This window comes from Neomonachus schauinslandi, chromosome 10, assembly GCF_002201575.2.
Source record: "Neomonachus schauinslandi chromosome 10, ASM220157v2, whole genome shotgun sequence".
Taxonomy (NCBI): Eukaryota; Metazoa; Chordata; class Mammalia; order Carnivora; family Phocidae; genus Neomonachus; species Neomonachus schauinslandi.
This window is the reverse complement of record NC_058412.1, coordinates 49,031,802-49,056,356: the sequence shown is the minus strand read 5'-3', so window position 1 is coordinate 49,056,356 and position 24,555 is coordinate 49,031,802. Positions and strand designations below refer to the sequence as shown.

General features: G+C 36.6%; 1 protein-coding gene across 1 annotated transcript in view; it reads left to right on the top strand.

Annotated features, from left to right (window-relative positions):
- ALMS1 (ALMS1 centrosome and basal body associated protein) overlaps positions 1 to 24,555 on the top strand; it is a 213,108-nt gene that overhangs the window by 157,028 nt on the left and 31,525 nt on the right. Inside the window, exons 17-18 of the mRNA XM_044918883.1 lie at positions 674 to 844; positions 16,047 to 17,209. Of these exons, the coding sequence (XP_044774818.1) occupies positions 674 to 844; positions 16,047 to 17,209 (1,334 nt within the window). The remainder of the gene's footprint in view (positions 1 to 673; positions 845 to 16,046; positions 17,210 to 24,555) is intronic.

The following is a 24,555-nucleotide window of genomic DNA, read 5'->3' as shown; positions in this document are numbered from 1 at the left end:
CAAATAAACAATATACTTGCTCTATTTCTTAGATGTTCAGTTGCTTTCCTGACTTTCTTGTTTTCATATGTAGTTACCTTTGCCTAAAATACCTTTCTCTTTCTGTCTCAGTGTGTATCCCAGGTTAGCTATCTTCTAACACCCAAATCAGTTGTTATTTTACTCTAGAATTCTTTCATGATCCTCCTAGCTAGAAGTAGTTTCTCCCTTTTTGAGTACATACATTTCTTTCTCTTATGCAGTAATTCTTTTATTTTGTATGACATCTGTTTATGTATATCTTTTATTTATTTTAGAGAGAGAGAGAGAGAGTGCATGCACATGAGATTGGGGGAGGGACAGAGGGAGAGAATCTTTAAGCAGACTCCCCTGCTGAGCACGGAGCCTGATGGCAGGGCTCAGTCCCACGACCCTGAGATCATGACCTGAGCCGAAATCAAGAGTTGGATGCTTAACCAACCATGCCTGAGCCACCCAGGCACCCCATGTTTTTGTATATTTTTTAACTCCAGTATGGATTAATAGTTTCTAAACACATTTCTAAATGGTCTTTTTATTTTTTTTCTTCAATACCAGTAATAGTGCCTTTCATGTATTAGATGCTTGAGAGGTATTTTAAAATATTTTTTTGTCAACTTCTTGTCTGGATACTGTGTTAATTTACCTCTCTTAGGTTCCAGTGGTGCTGCTGATGCAGAGCACTCAGCTCGACTACAAGACCTAAAGACTGAAAGTCTACCAGACACTAAAGCCATTAAACAGAAAGAGGAGATCCATAGTAAGAGGACAGTTCCTAAGGAATCCTGGACAAAAGAAAAAGAATCCTTGCAGATAGATATTGCAGGTAATGGGATTGGGGCAGGGGGGTGGGGTGGGGAGTACAAGGGGAGTGACAGAGAGTGAGAAAGAGACAAGGCCTGTGTTTGTGTGTTTCCATTTTATTCTTCTTTTTTTTGAGTTTTATTTATTTGAGAGAGAGAAAGCATGAGCAGTGGGAGGGGCAGAGGGAGAGGGAGAGAGAGAATCCTCAAGCAGATTCCCCACTGAGCGTGGAGCCCAATGTGGGGCTCAATCCCAGAACCCTGAGATCATGACCCACGCCAAAATCAAGAGTCGGATGCTCAACTGACTGATCCACCCAGGTGCTCCCCATTTTATTCTGATAATAACATTGCCTCACAATTTAAATAGAGATCCATTTCTCTTTTTCTTCTTTTTTTTCTTTCTCATGCAAATCACTTCATTATGTAAAATAATTATTACCTCTGGGAAAAGATACTGTGAACTTAGAAACAGGACTACAAATAAATACCTAAGGCTGATAATAATAGAAGTATCATGTCTCAGTACTGAAACAGGGGAAAGCCTAAAATCTGAAGGCATTGCAGAAGACCGTGATAAAGACAGACAGAGCCTCAATGCAAACTTTTAAAAAATAATAGTAAAAGCCAAGTAAAAGGCCATGTTTACCCATGGCCCCCTATTTCTAACGTAAAAGAACATATAGAACATAAGTCATTACTACCTAGCTGTCAAACTTTACCTCTAGAGGAAGATAGAACATACCTAGATAAGGAAAGAAAGAAGTCAAAGAGCTGATCTATCCATATTGTATTTTGAAAATAGCCCAGATGCAGATGCTCACATCAAGATCAATAGATAAAATAATGTATAAGATAAATGATTTTCCACAAGGTACCAAGACTACACAGTGGAGAAAGTACACTTCAACAAATGGTGTTAGAAAACTGGACGGGGCGCCTGGGTGGCTCAGTTGGTTAAGCGACTGCCTTCGGCTCAGGTCATGATCCTGGAGTCCCGGGATCGAGTCCCGCATCGGGCTCCCTGCTCGGCAGGGAGTCTGCTTCTCCCTCTGACCTTCCTCCCTCTCATGCTCTCTGTATCTCATTCTCTCTGTCTCAAATAAATAAATAAAATCTTTAAAAAAAAAAAAAAGAAAACTGGATATCCACATGCAAAGGAATGAAGTTGAACCCTTACTTTTTACCATACACAAAAATTAACTCAAAATGGATCAAAGATCCAAATATAAGAGCTAAATTAAAAAACTTTTAGAAGAAAACAAGGGAAAAGCTTCATGACATTTGATTTGGCAAAGATTTCTTGGATATGACACAGAAGCACAGGCAACAAAAGCAAAAATAAATAAATTATACTACTCAGTTAAAAACTGCATTAAAAGACACAACCGGGTGAAAAGGCAGCCTAGGGAATGGGGAGAAAATATTTGCAAATCATGGTAACTGGTTAATATCCAGACTATACATGGAACTATTATAATTCAACAACAAAGAAACCCAATTTAAAAATGGGCAAAGGGGCGCCTGGGTGGCTCAGTTGGTTAGGCGACTGCCTTCGGCTCAGGTCATGATCCTGGAGTCCCTGGATCGAGTCCCGCATCGGGCTCCCTGCTCAGCAGGGAGTCTGCTTCTCCCTCTGACCCTCCCCCCTCTCATGTACTCTCTCTCTCTCATTCTCTCTGTCTCAAATAAATAAATAAAATCTTTAAAAAATAAATAAATAAATAAATAAATAAATAAATAAAAATGGGCAAAGTACTTGAATAGACAGTTTTCCTAAGAAGATATATGACTAGCCAACAAGCATATTAAAAAATGCTTGAAATCACTAATCACCAGAGAAATGGAAATCACAAACCACAATGAGATACCACTCCACACCCATGAGGATGTTAACAAAAAGAACAGAAAGTAACTGTTGTCCCAGCAATGCAGAGAAATTGGAACCCTTGTGCACTGTTGGTGTGAATATAAAATGTTGCAGCCATTATGGAAAATAGTATCAAGGTTCCCCCAAAGAATTAGAAATAGAATTACCATGATTCAGCAATCCCACATCTGGGTATATATCCAAAATAATTCAAAGCAACATCTCAGAGATATCTGCATACTTATGTTCATCACAGTATTACTTACAATTAATCAAGTTACGGAAACAACCCATATATCCATCAACAGATGAATGGATAAAGAAAATGTGGTACTGGGGCACCTGGGTGGCTCAGTTGGTTAAGGGTCTGCCTTCGGCTCAGGTCATGATCCCAGGGTGCTGGGATCGAATCCCGCATCAGGCTCCCTGCTCAGAGGAGAGCCTGCTTCTCCCTCTCCCTCTGCTGCTCCCCTTACTTGCACTCTCTATCAAATAAATAAAATCTTAAAAAAATTAATTTAAAAAAAAAATGTGGTACCTACATCCAATAGAATATTATCTAACCTTAAAAATGAAGGCAGTCTTGTCACATGCTACAACATAGATGAACTCACGGACATTGTGCTCAGTGAAATAAGCCAGTCACAAAAGGACGATACTGTATATTTCACATATGTGAAGTATCTAAAGTAGTCCAAATTACAGAAACATAATATAGAAAAGTATTTGCACAGGGCTGGTAGAAAGGGTAGAGGCAGAATTGGTGTTTAATGGATATGGTGTTTAATGTTGCAAGATGAAGAAGTTCTAGAGTTCTGTGGCACAACAATGTGAATATACTTAACACTACTGAACTGTATACTTAAAAATGGTTAAGATGGTAAATTTAATGTTGTATGTTTTTTACCACAATAAAAAAAAAATGTATAAGATGAGAAAACAAAATTGCAACTCTGCAGTGAGTAGCGTAGGAGACATAGTTTGGAAAAGAAAGGTGGGACTACAATCTGTAAAAGCATGTTCTAGAAAACAAATTTTTTCCTAAATGTTTTACACTATGAATAATTATAGAAGACATGAAATGTATTAAATAAAATTTAGATAATAACAAGAGGTAAAGAGATTCAGGGGATCAGAGAACAATTGAAGGAAAAGAATTGTAACAGAAAAAGGAGATGAAAGCCATTAGAAAAAATAATTTGAAGAATGACAGTGGAGATCTAACACAGTGATAACTGTTAGTGTCTCTAAAGAAGATAACAAAAAATAATAACATAAATAAGGAAAACTGAACCTGCAATTTAAAAGGACCTATCCCAGTCCTAGGGGAAAATTTGTATGTAATAATCAACACCCAGACATATGTTGGTGGTAGTACTGAACTTTAAAGAAAAAGAGCACATTGTACAGGCATCCACACAGAAAAAGCAAGGCAAAAAAACAAAAAAATCAGCAAGGAGACAGGCAGAAGAAAGGCAGGCTAAAAGGAAGTATAAGTGAGCTATTTTCATCTTTGAAGTTGATAAATCAAGAAATACATGTGTAAGTTGTAGTATTTAAAATTATAAGTTATTTCTAAAAGAATTAAACTATAAAACGTCTAAAATATTTAGAAAAATGGTAGGAGTAACAGGAGAGTAAAAGGAAGGGAAATGAAAAAAGTAGATTTGTAACAAAAGAAAAAATACCGGGTGCCTGGGTGGCTCAGTCAGATAAGCGTCTGCCTTCCGTTCAGGTCCTGATGCCAGGGACCTGGGATCAAGCCTCGAATCCGACTCCCTGCTCAGCGGAGAATCTGCTCCCTCTTCCCCTCCCCCTGTTCGTGCTCCCTCTCTCTCTCTCTCTCAAATAAATAAATAAAATCTGAAAAGGAAAAAATACATAAAATAGAGATTGGAAAACATATAAGACTATATAAACATTGGCGCGCTTGGGCAGCTCAGTCGGTTAAGCCTCCGACCCTTGATCTCAGCTCAGGGCTTGATCTCACAGTTGAGAATTTGAGCCGCACATTGGGCTCCCCGCTGGGTGTGGAGCCTGCTAGAAAGAAAAAACAAAACAAAACAACACTAAATTCATCAATTAAAAAATAAAACTCAGGTTAAAAAACAAACTCAGTTCCATGCTATATAGCAGACACCTTAAAAACAAAGTGACTCAGAATGGTTTCCTTTTAGAAAACTAGAGACATATCAGAAAGAAATTTGGAAAAATGATATTAATATAGACACCCAAAGTGTTGTAGGAATCAAGGAGGAATATTTTTATACTGATTTGCAATCCACAATGAGGCTATAACACATACGTCTTCAACCATGAATTAGCATAAAAATATATATAAAATGAAAATGAAAACATTCTTAAGTGGGGAGAGGGAACTTTGCTTTGGGATGGGAGGAATGCAGAACAGACTATAAACTAACAAAACTCTAGAGAACCTTCAAGGAGAAATGGACAATACAGAATAATAGTAGAGAGGTTGAATACCCATGCTTATGTCATGAGAGATCATAGAAATGAAATTTTTAATAAAAAGCTAGTTAAAAATACATCTGGGAATAATGCAAGTAATGAGGGTGATCTAATAGATATGTATAAATGTTTGTATGCTTTAAAAAATCTTTATATAAAACTTTTAAGATGCCCATAGAACATTTCTAAAGAGCTTTATTGATATATAATGCACATACTATACAATTCACCCGTTTAAAGTGTACAATTCAGTGGTTTTTACCCTATTCATAGGTATGTGCAGCCATCAACACAGTTGATTTTTGAATGTTTTCATCACCTCAAGAACAAACCCTCTACCCTTAGCTATCACCCCTTCTACCCCCTCATCACTGTCCCCTGATCTACTTTGTCTCTATAGATTTCTCTATTCTGGACCTTAATACAATAATTAATTAATATGGAATCATATAAAATGTAGACTTTTGTGACTGGCTTCTTTTAACTCAGCATGATGTTTTCAGGTTCATATAAGTTATAACACATATCAATATTTTATTCATTTTAATGGCTAAATAATATTCCATTGTATGTATATGCCACATTTTATCCATTTGCCCATAAAATGGACATTTGGGTTGTTTCTACCTTTTGACTATGATAAATAATGATTCCATATAAATATTCATATACAAGTTTTTGTGTGGACATATGTTTTCATTTCTCTTGGGTATATACCTAGGAGTAGAATTGCTGGGTTATACGATACCTTTCAATTTAACCATTCAAGGGGCGCCTGGGTGGCTCAGTCGGTTAAGCGGCTGCCTTTGGCTCAGGTCATGATCCCAGGGTCCTGGGATCGAGCCCTGCATCGGGCTCCCTGCTCAGCAGAGAGCCTGCTTCTCCCTTTCCCTCTGCCTACCGCTCTGCCTACTTGTGCTATCTCTCTGTCAAATAAATAAATTTTAAAAAAAATCTTAAAAAAAAAAAATTTAATCATTCTAGGAACTATCAGCCTGTTTGCCAAAGTTGCTGCATTATTTTACATTCGCACTAGCAGTATATGAGGATTCCAGGGTCTCAGCAACCTCAGTAACATGTCTTATTATCTGACTTTCTCAAAGATTGATTTATTTATTTGAGAGAGAGAGAGCAAGTGTGGGGAGGAAGGGCAGAGGGAGAGGGAAAGAAAATCTCAAGCTGAGCACGGAGCCTGACGCGGGGCTTGATCCCACGACCCTGAGACAAAACCAAGAGTTGGATGCTTAACTGACTGTGCCACCCAAGTGCCCCCTGACTTTTTGATTGTACCTATTCTAGTGGGTATCAACTGGTATCTCATTTTGCTCTTGATTTGCATTTCCCTCATGACTAATGATGTTGAACATCTTTTTGTGTGCTTATTGGTCAGTTGTACATCTTCCTTTGAGAAATATCTATTCAGAACCTGGCGTGGTTTTTATTTGAGTTATTATACTATATACTATATACTATATATATATATATATATATAGTATATGCTATATACTATATATATATAGTATATGTATTTATTTACTATATATAATATACATATTTATTATAAAGTTGTTATTTATATATATTAGATACTATATATAGTATATATATGTATAGTATATAATATATATATACTATAATAAATAGTTGTCTTTTTATTGAGTTCTAAGAGTTATTTATGTATTCTAGATACATTTTTTCTATCAAAATCTATTTATCTATCTATCATTAGTTTCCACTCTGATCTTTATCATTTCCTTCCTTCTGTTTGCTTAAGTTTTAGTATGCTCTTTTTCTAATGCTTAAGGTGGAAGTTTAGGGTTTTTATCTGAGATCTTTCTGCTTTATTGTTATAGGCATTTACAACCATAAATTTTCTTCTTAAGATTTAGCTGTATCTGGGGCACCTGGGTGGCTCAGTTGGTTAAGTGTCCAACTCTTGGTTTCTGTTTAGGTTGAGACCTATGGGTCATGGGATCAAGCCCTGCATCGGACTCCTTTCTCAGATTTTATTTATTTGTCAGAGAGAGAGCACAAGCAGGGGGAGTGGCAGGCAGAAGCAGGCTCCCTGCTGAGCAAGGAGCCTGATGTAGGATTCGATCCCAGGACCCGGGGATCATGACCTGAGCTGAAGGCAGATGCTTAACCCACTGAACCACCCAGGCATCCCTCAAAACTATCTTCTAACACTTATCAGAGTTGACATGACAGTTAAGCATCTTCAGGTCCCAAAAATAAGAGTGAAAGCAGGAACCCACCATAGAGATAATTAAGCACTAAAGCAAACTGTCACCTTAAGGGTTTCAGCTGAATTCTGTAGATCTGGGATTCTCTTTCTTTCTTTCTTTCTTTCTTTCTTTCTTTCTTTCTTTCTTTCTTTTCTTTTCTTTCTTTTCTTTCTTTTCTTTCTTTTCTTTCTTTTCTTTCTTTTCTTTCTTTTCTTTCTTTGTTTTTTCTTATTTTGTGATGAGCAGCAAAGCAGTTTATTGAGTGATAGTAAAGTTTACAAAGCACCCAAAGAGGGAGGGGACCCGAGAGGGTTGCCCTGGGATTTATTTTTAATGTCTACATGAAGTTGGGAACAAAATACAGAACTAAGGGCACACCCATAGTGAAAAAGTCCTACTTGGGTTTCCAGTAGGCTGCAATCTAAGTAATAGGATAAATAAGAAATAAACACATTCGTGCAAAAGAATAAAGAAGGGAAATTCGCCTGTCTCAACCTTGGTAATGAGTTTGGGGAAAGAAGGCAGTGGCAAATTTATCCTGAAATTTATAACTACAGACCAACTCTCACAGAGGTTTATAGTTGTGAATTTTGCACTGGTACAATCTATTAGTGCAGTGAACTACATGTTATCTGAAAATTCTCCAGGCCAGAATTTTATTTAAAATAGCTGTAGTGGGGCACCTAGCTGGCTCAGTCAGTTAGGCGTCTGCCTTCGGCTCAGGTCATGGTCCCAGGGTCCTAGGATCGAGCCCCACATTGGGCTCCTTTCTCAGCGGGAAGCCTGCTTCTCCCTCTTCCATTCCCCCTGCTTGTGTTCCCTCTCTCACTGTCTCTCTCTGTCAAATAAATAAATAAAATCTTTAAAACAAAATAAATAAATAAATAAAATAAAATAGCTGTAGCTTGGTAGTGCCAACTCCTATGCCTGAAGGCTGAAGCAGATGCACATCTCTAAAGAAATTTCAAGTGAGACCTCAAAATATGCCCCCAAATACCAAACTCGTAGGCACCATGAGTGAAAAGGCATAAAAAATAAAAAGGAGAAATGAGACCCACAAAGACATATTTTCAGGGCTCCTGGGAAAAATGGCTGATTCTATGGTTGGATCAAGAAATATAGATGAGCCAGAAGCATCTTGTAGTGCTGAAAGTAAAGAGAAAACCTTACAATGATTAAGTATGTTAAAGGGACACAAGGGCCAAGTAAAAGGGCTCCCAGTGACCAAAGTTACAGCAAGTTGAGCAATATAGTAGTATTGAATTATAACCAAAGTGTAAATATCCATGAGTCCATATTGATATAAATAAATGATTAAATAAATAAATGGGAGCAAATAGACAATTCTGTGCAGAATTCCAAATGTATGAGTATGTATAGAGTATATAGACACTCTACCCTTAAGGAGACAGAGCATAACTCCTTACTCTTTAAGAGTAGATTGCTCGTAGTAACTTCCTTCTAAAGAGTTTAGTATAGGAAGGGGAAAGAGAGTGAGTTTATAGTGAAGAATGCTGACGGGAACCTCAGCCAGGTAGTCAAAGTTAACACCAACAGTGATAAGTCATGCTGATGGTATCTACCCTTAATATGTGATGAGAATGGCACTTTAAAGTCTTCCTCCCCAAAACCTATAATGCCAGTCTAGTCGTGAGAAAAACAGCAAAAACCCAAATGAACATTCTACAAAATATTTGATCAGTACTTCTCAAAACTGTCAGGGCCATGGGAAACCTGGGTGGCTCCGTCGGTTAAGTGGCTGCCTTCAGTTCAGGTCATAATCCCAGGGTCCTGGGATTGAGTCCTGCATTGGGCTCCTTGCTCAGCAGGGAGCCTGCTTGTACTCCCTCTCACTCGTTCTCTTGTGCACACTCTCTAGCAAATAAGTAAATAAAATCTTAAAAAAAAAAAAAAAAGGAAGAAACTGTCAGGGCCATGAAAAGCAAGAAAAATCTGGGGGAACTGTTACAGACCAGAATAACCTAAGGAGATATGATAACTAAATGTAATGCAGTATTTCTGTATGGGATCCTGGAACACAAAAGAATATAGGTATAAACTAAGGAAATCAGATAGAGTGTAGACTTTGGTTAATAATAATGCATCTTTATTGGTTCATTAAATGTAATAAATGTACTATATTGACGTAAGGTGTTAATAATAGAAGAAACTGGGAATGAAGTATAGGAAAGTATTTGTACTATCTTCACAGTTTTTCTGAGACTAAACTATTCTAAATCAAAAGGTTTATTTGAAAAAACTCATGCATAAAACAACTCATGCATGTTGTGATGAACACTGGGTGTTATACACAACTAATGAATCATTGAGCACTACGTCTAAAACTAATGATGTACTATATGTTGGCTAACTAAACATAATAAAAAATAATATAAATAAAAAATTCATGCATCCATACTGATTTTAAAACAGATAGATAAGATTCATTGATTAGATAGATAAGAAAAGGGGAGGCTCCTCTTTATAGTACAATGCCAACTAAACATAGGAGGAAAAACAGAGTTGGAAAATCTCCATACTCTAACCCTCATAGTAATAATAGATTTAAGCAAGAATCATCAGTGGATGATAAAACCAGTGAGTGAAAATTTATGGGGGAGAAGGATATTTATTCAGCTTCAAAATATCCCACAGTATCTTCCCACATTGCTCATTAATCTCAAAGGGGAGAAAGTTAACCTTTACAGTAGAGAACTTCAGACATCAAAATTAACATCCACCAGTAATAGGACATGCTGAAGTTAAGTACTTCACATGTGATGTACTTAGGAGGACACATTACTCCTATAGAACTGTTCAAAATGCATAACATGAATCACAGTGAAACTCACAGAAACTCAAATTGAAGGACATTCTACAAATAATTGGTCTGTCCTCTTTAAATATGTAGGTGTCATGAAGGACAAAAGCTGAGAAGCTATTCTAGGTTAAAGGATACTAAAGAGACATGGCAGCTAAATGTAGTCATGATCCTAGATTGGACTCTAGCCCAAGGGGAAAAATTACTACAAAGGATAGTTTGGGGAAAATTGCTGAAATTTGAACATAAACTTCACATTAGTATCATGTCAATGTTAAATTAGATGTGTTTGATAATGGTATGTAAGAGACCACCTTTCTTTCTAGGGTATACATCCTATAGTATGTGAAAAGGCAGAGTGAATAAGACATGATGTTTATAACTTATTCCCTGGTGGTTCAGATAAAATATTAATAATATATGTACATATATGTTTATGGTTGTGAATGATAAAGCCACTGTAGCAAAATGTTAGTAATTGGTGAAGCTAAGAGAAATATATGTAAGTTCATTATACTGTTTTGCAGCTTTTTGGTAGGATTGGAATTTTTTTTGTTTTTTGGTTTTTTACAAAATAAAGTTCCTCTTTACCAGAAAGAGTCTGAAAAAGATGATGGAGATGGTGTAGGGTTTAGCCATACAAGGTATTAAACTGAACTATAGAACAGTAATAGTTAAAAGGATGCTATTGGGGCAAGAGACTGAGAGTGGGCTCATTAATGGAAATAAACTTAAAAACAGCGAGAATCTACTCTATGATAAAAGTGCCATTTCACATCAGTTTGGAATAGATGGATTATACAACAAATCATGCCAAGATGCTTACGTAGCATTTAGGGACGTGAAGTACAGACTTAAGTTGGAGTCCTACCTTCTCTTACCAAAATTCATATATATCAGAGATGTAAGTGTTTAAGTGCATGAGATCATAAAAGTTCTAGATGAAGGTATGGATTATTATTAATAAGGTGAGGTGACAAAATCTAAAAGTCATAAAGGTAAGGATTTGATAAATTTGTCTACATTTTTAAATTTAAGTTTCTGTATGGTGAAAAAATACCATATGCAAAGTCAATTTATAAGTGGAAAGTAGGAAAACAATTTTAAACTGATATTGAGAAAAGGGAGCTAATTTTCTTAATATGCAAAGAACTTTTTATAAATCAAAGACAGTCTAACAGAAAAACAATCAAAGGACATGAGCAGGAATTTTATGGTAAAAGAAATACAAATGGCCATTGAAGATATGAAATAATACTTAGAAAGAAAATACTTTTCTTTAAGCCCTTTAGTACAGATGAAAAAATTTGATGCCAATAAAAAGTATTGTTGGGGTATGGGGAAACGTACATACATTTTCATAATACTATTGTTAGAAGTCCAAATTTATGGCAAATTTTTCGAGGAGTAGGGCAGTTTGGCAATATCTAACTGTTGTGACTTTATTAAATTAACATTTGTTAAGTAGAGCTCTGGGGTGTCCAGTGGCTCAACAAAAGAGCACAGGGAAATTGAATTAGAGAAGTTTATTACTCACAGGTCCTGGAGGAGGTACATGGCATGCTTTGGGGTGGCTACACGGGGAGGTCAAAGCAGGGTACAGGCAGAGAGAGTACATGCCTTTATTGGGGTCTACAGGTGGAGCTATTTGGGGTTCCCAGGCTAAGGCTGGATTGGTCAAATCAAAATCAGAAATAACAGTATTTTGGTAAGCTTGGCAGGGATTTTATCTAAGGGGGGGGTGCATATGAAAAGGCCCTGGGAGGTGGGGAAGACTGCTTATCACAAGGATTTTTGGGGGAAATCATATAGGGAACTAAATTTACTTTTGACTCTGCAGGTTGTTCTCTAGGGCATGCATTCAAGGGAGGGACTAGTATCAGTTCAAAGCCCCTACAGGCCGCTTGACCCCACAAAATGGATGCTGAGGCAGTAATATTATGGACCACTTTATCTAAACTCTCAACACTGACTAAAACTGAAATAAATGTCCGTTTCACCCAGCATTTCCACTCGCGGGAGTTAGACACATAAAGTTGTACCAAACATATAAAATCATACATACACACACATAGACATTCACTGCAGCATTCTTCAGAAGAGTAAACAATTGGAAACAACCTAAATATCTAGTTAAATTATGGTATGTCAAATCAGTTAGTATAAAATGTTTGCATATACATAAAATATTTTTTTTATTGGACAAATATTTTTGCATTACTTAGCAGGATTTTATCTGAATGGATATACAAAACCTGCTTAATAGTTGTTATTACTGGAAACTGGGCCAGGGGGCTTAGGAATAGCAGGGAGACCTTTTTCACCTTAAATTCTCTGCATTATTTGAATATTTTACAATGAGCATGTTTAACTTTAATTTTTAAAAAGTGGTAAATCATATTTTTAATATATTTGGATATATTTGGGGGGAATTTTGCAAGTACTATGTATAAAACTAATGCATTATCAGAAGTAGATAACCACCTCAACTGATTTGACCTTTACTCTTAAAGAAGTGCCATGAGGGGTTCCTGGGTGGCTCAGTTGGTTAAGCATATGACTCTTGATCTCAGCTCAGGTCTTGATCTCAAGGTCATGAGTTCAAGCCCCACACTGAGGCTTTAAAAAAAAAAAAAAAGGTGCCTTGAGATAGGATTATCTAGTCTCATTGTTCATTGAGTCCATTATACTCAGTGAACTCAGCTTGCTCATTTTCTACTCTTTACTATATATTTTACTTCAGCCCCCAGTCAGTGGGACTGTGTTGATTAAAAATACTGATATTAGAAAACAAATATATGTTAAAGTAATGTTATCTATTTCCTCATTCTTTTACTTTTGCTTTTTCTTTTTTTTAAGATTTATTATTTGAGAGAGAGCGCGAGAGTGAGCATGAGCTGGGGGGGAGGGGCAGAAAGAGAGGGAGAGAGGATCTCAAGCAGACTCCTTGCTGAGTGCGAGCCCGATGCATGGCTGGATCTCACAACCCTAAGATCACGACCTGAAACAAGATCATGACCTGAGCCGAAATCAAGAGTTGGTCACTTAACCAACTGAGCCACCCAGGCACTCCATATTTTTGCTTTATTTTTTAATGTATTCTATCTGGCCCTTTGAAATTTTGCTTCTTTTATCCTGTTCCTGTGGTATCCTTCCTGAAATACAGCCATAATCATGTTACTCTGCTCAAAATGGTATAGTGGCTCTTAATTTCCATTTTTTGTTTTTGTTGCCTGTGCTTTTGGGGTCATATCCATGAAATCATTCCCAAGATCAGTGTCATGAAGCTTTTCCCCTTTGTTTTCTTCTGGGAGTTTTATAGTTTCAGGTCTTACATTTAAGTCTGTAATCCATTTTGAGTTGATTTTTTTCAAGATTTTGAGAGACAGAGCGTGAACAGGGGGAGGGGTGGAGAAAGAGGGAGAAGCAGACTCCCTGCTGAGCAGGTAGCCCGACACAGGACTCGATCCCAGAACCCTGAGGTCATGACCCTAGCTGATGGCAGATGCCTAACCAGCTGAGCCACCCAGGTACCCCTTGAGTTGATTTTTGTGTATGGTGTAAGGTAAGGGTCCATTTCATTCTTTTGCCTATGGAAAACGATTTGTTAGATTAGATTTTGCCTATCTAACACGATTTGTTCAAGAGCCTGTTCTTTCCCCTCTGGGTATTCTGAGCACTCTTACTGAAGATCAGTTGACCATATATGGGTGGATTTATTTCTGGGCTCTCTGTTCTGTTGGTCCCAAGTAACCTTTCCTACCTTATTAATTGCCTTTACTTGTAAATTGTATAGCCACATAAACTGAATGTTTACACTCAACTATTTGCTTAATGCTTTCCCACTTTTATGCCTTTGCTTATGCTACTTAATGAAACAAGGGGAAAGGCCAGCATAATTAGAATATAATTATCAAGGAGGAGAGTAATGCATAGTGAGGTACATGTACACCTCGTTAAGGAGTTTGAGTTTTGTTCTAAGAGTAAGAGAAAGTTGTTAAATAGAAAATGATAGGTCCAATTTACATTTTTGAAGATTACTATTTGAAGAACAGATTGGAAGAGGACAGGAATGAATGCCTCCCCTCCCCCCCCCCACCTTTTTCTTGCCTAATTACTCTGGCCAGGACTTCCAGTAGTACGTTGAATAAAAGTGGCAAGAGTAGGTATCCTTGTCTTGTTCCTGATCTTAAAGGAAAGGCTTTCAGTTTTTTACCGTTGAGTGTGATGTCAGCTATGGTCTTGTCATATATGACCTGCGTTACATTGAGGTACATTCCTTCTGTACCTATTTTGTTGAGAGTTTTTGTCATGAATGGATATTGAATTTTCTCAAATACTTTTTCTGCATCTGTTGAGATGATAAATGATTTTTATCCTTCATTTTGTTAATTTGGTATATCACATTGATTGAACTGTGGATGTTAAACCATCCTTGAATCCCTGCAATAAATCCCACTTGATCATGATGTGTGATCCTTTTTATATATATGCTAATATTTTGTTGAGGATTTTTGCTCCTGTGTTCATTAAGGATATTGGCTTGTAACTTTCTTTTCTTGTAGTATCCTTGTCAGGGTAATAGTGGCCTTAGTGGCCTCATAAAATGAGTTTGGAAGTGTTCCCTCCTCTTGTAGTTTTTGGAAGACTTTGAGAAGATTTTGTATTCTTTAAATGTTGGTAGAATTTACCAGTGAAGCTATCTGGTCTTGGACTTTTGTTTGTTGGGAGGTTTGAGAGTCTTTATACTTTAGGTATAAAAGCAGATCCATGTATCTTATTGTAGTCTGGGGAAATGTCTTAGGGATTCTCAGAGTAATGAAAATTCTGGTAGCCAATAATCTATAGTATGGGCAAAAAGGATCCCATAGTCACAAATGTTACTTTGTTGCATGTATATATCTTTGTTTCTACACGTGACTTGGAACTCCAGAAATGTGTATATTAGTGTTTACAGTTAGGGTTTATAATTGTAAGATGTTCTTATATCTAAAAATGCCTGTTTTGACATTAGAATAATGACTGCCAAAAACTGAAGATGAATATGGTAAATTTTTTTTTAAAGATTTTATTTATTTATTTGAGAGAGAGAATGAGATAGAGAGAGCATGGGGGGGGGTCAGAGGGAGAAGCAGACTCCCCGCTGAGCAGGGAGCCCAATGCGGGACTCGATCCCGGGACTCCAGGATCATGACCTGAGCCAAAGGCAGTCCCTTAACCAACTGAGCCACCCAGGCGCCCGAAGATGGTAAATTTTATGTTAGGTGTATTTTACCACAATAAAAAAAACTGGGGGGAAATGTGAAGATGGTTCAGAGAAGGGAATTTTAAAAGCCTCTAAGACACATGAAGAGTTTTTTTTTTAATCCCACCTGTTTAATTACTGATGATGAAAATGAAATCTCAGGTTTCTTAGCTGAAATAAGGTTAACAGTACCTCTCTCTGTTTTATCAGCAAGATTGAATTGAAAGGAAAAAAGATAGCACATATTGTAATAGTCCACATGTAGCAGGCAGTGAATACATTAACAGTTGCTGTTATAATCCAGAGAACTAAAGTACCTTCCTAAGGTCACACAGCCAGTCTATGGCAGAATCTAACCTAGAATCCAAGTCTTTTGACCCTTAGTCCTTTAAAGTTTTATTGTGTCGATCTGGCCCATAGGCACATGGCTAGAATCCTTTGTGTAGGCAGTGAATTTCCTGAAACTTTATATAAAACTGTTCTTGCCTTAGGTCTTTGTTCTGTATCTAGAGAATTAAGTGTGAATACCATTTCTAAATGGAATGCAAATATTTTGAAAGTCCTTTAAAATCTTTTTCTTTCTCCTTTTCAGAGTCCAGATGTCATTCAGAATTTGAAAATACTACCCATTCTGTCTTCAGGTCAGCCAAGTTTTACTTTCATCATCCAGTGCACCTACCAAGTGATCAAGATTTTTGCCATGAATCCTTAGGGAGGAGTGTATTCATGAGACATTCTTGGAAAGATGTCTTTCAGCATCATCCAGACAAACAAAGAGAACACACTCGTCTTCCTTCCCCTCATCAAAACGTGGAAAAGCCAAAGGCAGATTATACCAGAATAGAGAGCCTCAGTATCAATGTAAACTTGGAAAATGAAGTGATGCATACTGCTAAAAGTCGGGCTAGAGATTATCCAAAAAGTGACAAACAAATTAATGATCAAAAAAAGGATCATAAGGTCACCCCAGAGCCAACAGCTCAGCACACTGTGAGTTTGAATGAACTCTGGAACAAGTATCAGGAACGACAGAGGCAACAGAAACCTCCTGAGTTCAGTGACAGGAAAGAACTATCCTTGGTGGAGCGACTTGATCGTTTGGCTAAACTTCTTCAGAATCCCATCACATACTCTCTCCGGACCTCTGAAAGCACACAGGATGACAGCAGAGGGGAACGAGATGTTAAGGAATGGAGTGGTAGACAGCAACAGCAGAAAAACAAGCTTCAGAAAAAGAAGCGGTATAAGAGCCTAGAGAAATTCCATAAAACTGCAGGAGAGCTTAAAAAAAGCAAGGTGCTTTCTACTCATCAAGCTGGGAAACCCAATCAGATTAAAATTGAACAGATTAAATTTGATAAGTACATCCTGAGAAAACAGCCAGGTTTTCATTATAAAAACAACACTTCTTCAGATTCTAGACCCTCAGAGGAGAGTGAGCTGCTCACAGACACCCCCACCAACATCGTTTCCACCACCACTTCTCCTGTGGAATCAGATATATTGACCCAAACAGATAGAGAGGTGGCTTTGCATGAGAGGAGCAGCTCTATTTCTACCATTGACACAGCCCGACTGATCCAGGCTTTTGGCCAGGAAAGAGTTTGTCTGTCACCCAGGCGAATTAAATTATACAGCAGCCTCACCGACCATCAGAGGAGATACTTTGAGAGGCGGAACAAGAAGAACAAGAAAGCATTGAATACGGGTCATCCCCAAATGACTTCTGAGCACACCAGAAGGAAACACATCCAGGTACATGGCTACAAATTCCATCTGGCAATGTGACTCCCTTTTTCATGGACTTTTTAGTTAAGCCTTGCACACAGGTGAAAAAAAAGCCAATTGCCCTTTCCTCACTTTAACATTTCTTACCAACTGGAAAAGAGTGAGAAAGTGTAGTACAGTGCTATTGTGAGTTGTCATTCTTTTCATCAAAACTCAGTTACGAATTACCCTTTGGATGAAGGGCTTTGCTGCTAAATGCTTCAGAATCTGCAAAGTATACCCCTGGCACAGGGGAGCTTCCAATTTAGGATGATCTCCATACTGAACAATAGTGCCTGGCTTTTTTTGTTTCTCTGGCGTTTTTTTGTTTATTTGTTCCTCCCTGTCTTTCAAGAACTTTTGAGGTGCTTTTAAACACATACACAGATATACACATACATATATATACACACACATACATATATAAGTAATACAATAATGATTTTTTTTTTTTTTTAGTAAATGAAGAATTAGAATGATAGAAAATTAAATTGAAGCCAGGGAGGGATGAGCTACAACATGATTTTAAAAATAAATAAATGAAGGGTTGTGAGTGATGGGAAGACAAGTTGGGAGAGCAATATACCTGTGGGTATGGTTGCTAGAAGTGAGCCACGAATTTTGCTCTTTGTTTTCTAGCAGTTGGTGTTCCTAGAATTTTGTGATCAATTACGTAAGTCTGTAATATAAAAACAAACTAAATTTTCAAAAGCATTATAGATATTTCTGATACTAAGACCTAAGAGAAATTTCTCTCATCTATCCTCGTAAAGAAGGCACACGATGTATGTAACAGAGTCTTCAACGCATCCTCACAAGAGATTCAGTAACAACACCCGTAAGGTTAATATGACCTTAGGTTAGGGAGTTCGGTAAAGGTAGATTTCAAGGGGTCAGCAAGTGCGGACTATTACTTTAACCCAAGAATAAAATTTAGGGTATCTAGAGGAGTGCTCTCCAAAGAAGGATGCTTGCAGAATGGGTCATTAGGGTATAGAAAGAAAGGTGTTAAAAAAAATGTTAGATTTGTATTTATTTTTCTCAACCTTTTAAAATTTATATTTCTGTATATCTTTTATAATATATGAGTACAGTCATAATTTATAACTTTAAATAAATATCTACTTTGGTGATTTGTGCTCAAAAATACTTTTATCAGTAGGACTGCATGATCAACAAATTTAGAGACCACTTGTCTAGAGGAAAGGAGGCAGAAGACATTCAGACAATTTGCCATAAATATTTCTCATAATTGAGTTTTGGGTAGGTATTAAATGGTAATGATTACATGTATAAATAGTACAATATGACTTTTTTTCTTTAAAGTAGGTGAAGAATCGGGAATGATACAGATGAAGGCTTTTTGTTGCATAGAGGAGATAGGGAAAAAAGATCTTGGTAGAGGGTTTTTTGGTGTGTGGTGAAACACACACTTTACATAAAGTTTACAGTTTTAACCATTTTAAAGTATACGGTTCAGTGGCACTGAGTTTTACGGTGTTTTACATCAGCACCACTATCTGGTTTGTGTACTTTTTCATCCCTCCAGTAGAAACTTCATAATCGTTAAGCACTCACTCTCTGGTGCCTATTCTGTATATTTCATATAAATGGAATCATACAATATATGACCTTTATGTCAGACTTCTATCACTTTAGCATATTTTTGAGATTCATCCATGTCCTAGCATGTATCAGTACTTTATTGCTTTTTATGGCTGAATAATATTTCATTGAGAGTATATACTCCATTTTATTTATCCATTCATCTGTTCATGGACATTTAGGTTGTTTCCATCTTTTGGCTACTGTAAAAAGACCAGATATGAACATTTGTATACAAGTTTTTATTTAAACACCTGTGTACAGTTCTTTTGGGTATACACTTAGGAGTGGAAGTACTGGGTCATATGGTAATTCTGTGTTTAGTTTATTGAGTAATTACCAAACTGTTTTCCACAGAGGATACACCATTCTATATTCCCACCAGCAATGTCTGAGGGTTCCAATTTCTCCACATTCACCAGCACTTTTTATTTACTTTGTTTTATGACTTTTTTTGCCATGCTAGTAGGTGTGAAGTGGTATCTCATACTCATTGTCATTTTGATTGTGGTTTTGATTTGCCTTTCTCTTTCCTAATGGCTAATGACGTTAAACATCTTTTTGTGTGCTTGTTGGCCATATATATGTATTCTTTGGAGAAATGTCTATTCAAGTCTTTGCTCACTTATAATTAAGTTGTTTGTCTTTTTGTTTTTGAGCAAGAGTTCTTTATATATTCTGGATTGTAGATTCTTATTGAATATATAATTTGCAAATATTTGTTCCCACTCTCTGGGAGAGCTTATTACTGTCCTTGATGCATAACCGTTTACTTTTGATGAAGTCCTATTTTTTCTTTTGTTACTTGTGCTTTTGTTGTCATATCTAAGAAACCATTGCCAAATCCAAAGTCTTGAAGATTTAGCTCTATATTCTTTTAAGACTTTTATACTTGTTAGCTCTTTCCTTTGCATATTTGATGTATATTGGGTTAATTTTTGTGTATGATATGACATCATTCTTTTCCACATGGATATCCAGTTGTCCTAGCACCAGTAGTTAAAAAGACTATTCTTTCCCCATTGAATGGTCTTGGCACTCTTGTCAAAAATCAATTGACAATAGATCTGAAGGTTTATTTCTGGGCCCTCCATTGTATTCCTTTGATCTACATGCTTAGCTATATTCCATTACCGTAATGTTTTTGATAACTGTATCTTTGTAGTAAGTTTTAAAATTGAGATGCATGAGTTCTCCAGTTTTGTTCTTTTTCAAGACTACTTTGGCTGTTCAGCCCCCTTGTATTTCCAAATGAATTTTAAGATCAGCTTTTCCATTTCTGCCAAAAGGTCATTGGGATTTTGATATTAATTGGTTCGAATCTGTAGATTGGTTTGGAGTTTATTGCCATCCTAACATTAAGTCTTCCAGTCTGCGAACACGAATGTCTATCAATTTATTTAGGTTTTTAATTTCTTCCAGCAATGTTTTGTAGTTTTCATTGTCCAAGTCTTGCACCTTCATGGTTAAATTTATTCTTATTGGATTTTCTTGTTCTTTCTTTTTTTATTCTTAATTGTGGTAAAATACATATAACAAAATTTATCATCATATCCATTTTTAAGTGTGCACCTTGGTGGTACTAGGTACATTCCTGTCACTGTGCAAACATTACCATCCTCCATCTCCAGAACTCTTTTTTATCTTGCAGAACTGAAACTCTATACCCACTCAAACTCCTCATTCCACCTTATGCTCAACCCATTGCCACCACTATTCTATTTTCTGTCTCTATGAATTGGACTACTCTAGGTAACCTCATATAAATGGAATCATATATTATTTGTCTTTTAGTAATAGGCTGATTTCATTTAGTAAAATATCCTGAAGGTTCATCCATGTTGTAGCATGTAACAGGATTTTCTTACTTTCTAAGAGTAAATGGTAACATGTATATAGCACATTTTGTTTACCCATTCAACTGTCTATAGGCAGTTGGGTTACTCCATATTTTGACTATTGTGAATAATGTTGCTGTGGATATGGGTGTGCAAATATCTGTTCAAGAGCCTGCTTTCAGTTTGGGGGATATATAGCCAGAAGTGAAATGGCTGAATCATAGAATTCTGTTTTTAATTATTTGAGGAGCCACCATATTGTTTTCCACAGTAGCTGCACCATTTTACAGTCCCACCAACAGTGCACAAGGGTTCCAATTTCTCCACATCCTTGCCAACACTTGTTTTGTTTTTTTTATAGTAGCCATCCTAATGGGTGTGAACTGGTATGTCATTGTATTTCAATTTACAGGTCTCTAATGATTAGTGATGTTGAACATATTTATGTGCTTATTGGTTATTTGTATATCATCTCTGGACAAATATCTATTCAAGTCCTTTGCCTGGTTTTTACTCAAGTTTGTTGTTGAGTTGTAGGAGTTCTTTATATATTCTGGATATTAGCCTCTTCTACCTAATTTGTAATATTCTTTCTTACTCCGTGGATTGCCTTTTCACTCTGTTGATTTTGTCCTTGGATGCACAGGCATTTTTAATTTAGATGTAATCCAAATTGTCTGTTTTTGCTTTTGGTGCCTGTGCTTTTGGTGTCATATCCAGGAAATCATTGCCAAATGCAATGTCATTAAGGTTTTATTCTGTTTTCTTCTAAGAGTTTTATGGTTTTAGGTCTCATGTTTAGGTTTTTAATCCATTTTGAGGCTATTTTTTGTATATGGTGCAAAGTAAAGCTCCAACTCATTCTTCTGCATGTGGATATCTAGATGTCCCAGCACCATTTGTTGAAAAAAGACTCTTTTCCCCATTGAATGGTCTTGGCACCCTTATCAAAAATCATTTGACCATATATGTGAGGGTTTATTTCTGGGCTTTCTATTCTATTCTGTTGGTCTTTATGTCTTTCTTTATGCCAGTACCATGCTGGTTTCAGTTTATTGTATCTTTGTAATTAATTTTGAAATCAGAAAGTGTAGGACCTACAACTTCTTCTTCTTTTTTAAGACTGTTTTGGCTATTCAGAGTCCCTTGAAATTCCATATTAATTTTAGTAAGTTTTTCTTTTTGATGCTATTTTAAGTGTAATTGTTTTCTTAATTTCATGTTTGCATTATTTATTGCTAGTATATAGATACATAATTAATTTTTGCATGTTGGTTTTGTACCCCTTAACTTTACTGAATTCATTTGTTAACTCCTAACAGTTCTCTTGTGGATTCTTTAGGATTTACTACATATAAGATCATGTTATCTGTAAACAGAGATAGTCTTACTTCCTCCTTTCCAATGTGGGTGCCCATTATTTATTTTTCTTGCCTAATTAGTCTGGCTAGAAATTCCAGACCCAACAGTGTCACATAGAAGTGGCAAAAGTGGACGTCATAGTCTTGTTCATGATCTTAGAAGGAAAGCATTTAGTCTTTCACCATTGAGAATGATGTTAGCTTTGAGTTTTCATATATGACTTTTACCATGTTAAGGAAGTTCCCTTTTTTTTTTTTCTTTTTTGATGAGTAATTTTACCATAAAAGGGTTGTGGCTTTTGCCAGATGCATCAGCATCTACTGGGATGATCACATGGGTCTTTTTTTTTTCTTTTATTCTATTAATATGGTATATATTGATAATTATTTAATGAATCAACCTTGCATTCCTGTGGTAAGTCCTTAAATACTCCTTTGTCTTGATATATAATTCTTTTTTTTTTTTTAAAGGTTTTATTTATTTGACAGAGAGAGAGACAACGAGAGAGGGAACATAGGCAGGGGGAGTGGGAGAGAGAGAAGCAGGCTTCCCGCGGAGCAGGGAGCCCGATGCGGGGCTCGATCCCAGGACCCTGGGATCATGACCTGAGCCGAAGGCAGACGCTTAACGACTGAGCCACCCAGGCGCCCCTTGATATATAATTCTTGTCATCTGCTGCTGGATTCACTTTGCTAGAATTTGAAGAGGACTTTTGCATCTCTATTTCTAAGGGATATTGACCTATAGTTTTCTTAAGATACCTTTGTCTGCTGCCTCATAAAATGAGTTAGGACATTGTCCCTCATCTTCTATTTTTTGGATGAGTTTGGGAAGAACTAGTGTTAATGATTGATACTTTCTTTAAATGTTTGGTGGAATTCATCAGTGAAGCCACCAGTCATGTGTTTTTCTTTGGGGGAATGTTTATTGCTGATTCAATCTCTTTGTTGTTAAGTCTACTCAGATTTTGTTTCTTCTTGAGTCAGTTTTTGTAGTGTATGTGTTTATAAGAATTTATCCATCTCTATTGCTTCTCTAGTCACAATTTCATTTATCTCCACTCTAATCTTTATGATTTACTTCTGCTTGCTTTGGGTTTAGTTTGCTCTTTTTATTCTATTTCTTTACAGTTTAAAGTTAGATTATTGGTTTGAAATTATTATTCTGTGTAAGTGATGAATCACTAAATCCTACACCTGAAACTGTATGTTAACTAACTGGAATTTAAATAAAAACTTGGAAGAAAAAAATTATGAAATTATTATGCTTTTTTAGTACAGGTGTTTACTATTACAAGTTTCCTCTGAGCACTGCTTTTGTAGATACTAATTTTTTTCTGAATTCAGCCTTCACTGCATTCCAAAGTTTTGGTATGTTGTTTTCATTTTCATTCATCTCAAAGTATTTTCTAATTTCTCTTGTAGTTTCTTTTTTGGCCATTAATAGTTTGACTATTTAATTACCACATTTTTGTTTATTTTCCAAATTTCTTTCTGGTATTGATTTCTAGTTTCAGTCCCCTGTGGCCAAAGAATAAACTTTGTATTATTTCAGTCCTTTTAAATTTATTATGACTTATTTTATAGCCTAGCATATGGTCTCTTGTGGAGAATTTTCATGTGCACTTGAGAGGATCGTGCTGCTGTTGGTTAGAGTGTTTTGTATATGTCTGTTAGGTCTAGTTGGTTTATAGTGTTATTCAAGTCCCGTTTCCTTACTGGTCTTTTATATAGTTTTTCTATCATATTGAAAGTGATATATTGAAGTCTGCCGCTATTAATGTGGAACTGTTTCTCCATTCAGTTCTGTCCATTTTTGCTTCATATATTTTGAAGTTCTGTTGTCAGGTATGTGTATGTCCATAATTGTTATATCTTCTTCATGGGTTGACCCTCTTATCAATAAATAATCCCCTTCTTTATCTCTTGTAATGATTTTTAACTCAAAGTCTCTTTTCTCGCATTAGTAGAGCGACCCCAGCTTTCTTTTCATTACCACTCTTTGCATGGGGTATCTTTTCCATCCTTTTACTTTCAAATACTGTGTCTTTGGATCTAAAGTAAGTCTTTTTCAAAATGGAGGGGGGAATGGGGGACAGCAAGGGGATGGCAGTTTGGGCTGTACATTTTCTGTGGGGTTGGTTGAGGACCCTGTCCTTTTCTGGTGGGTGCTGTGGAGGGAGCCAGAGCGGAATGACTTCATTAATAACATCTGGTAAAAATGATATGGCACCAATAACATTCCCAGTGTAGGCTGCCACACACTGACAATTTGCAGGATGGACTTGTGATAAAGAGAGGACTGGGGGTCAGCCTTTCCTGAGCGTGGATTGGTCCTGACTAAATGGGTTCTGGAAGTAGTGGCGTGGGATTGTAGGGTATTGCCAGACTAACACATATATCAGACCCCTTCTGATGAAAGGAACTACTAGGGTAGCAGCAACAACAAATCCTATTCTTGAGAATATGATATTTAGTCTAATTGAAATGGGCTAAAGCATCAGTCCTGCTCCATGTCATTTTAAATTAC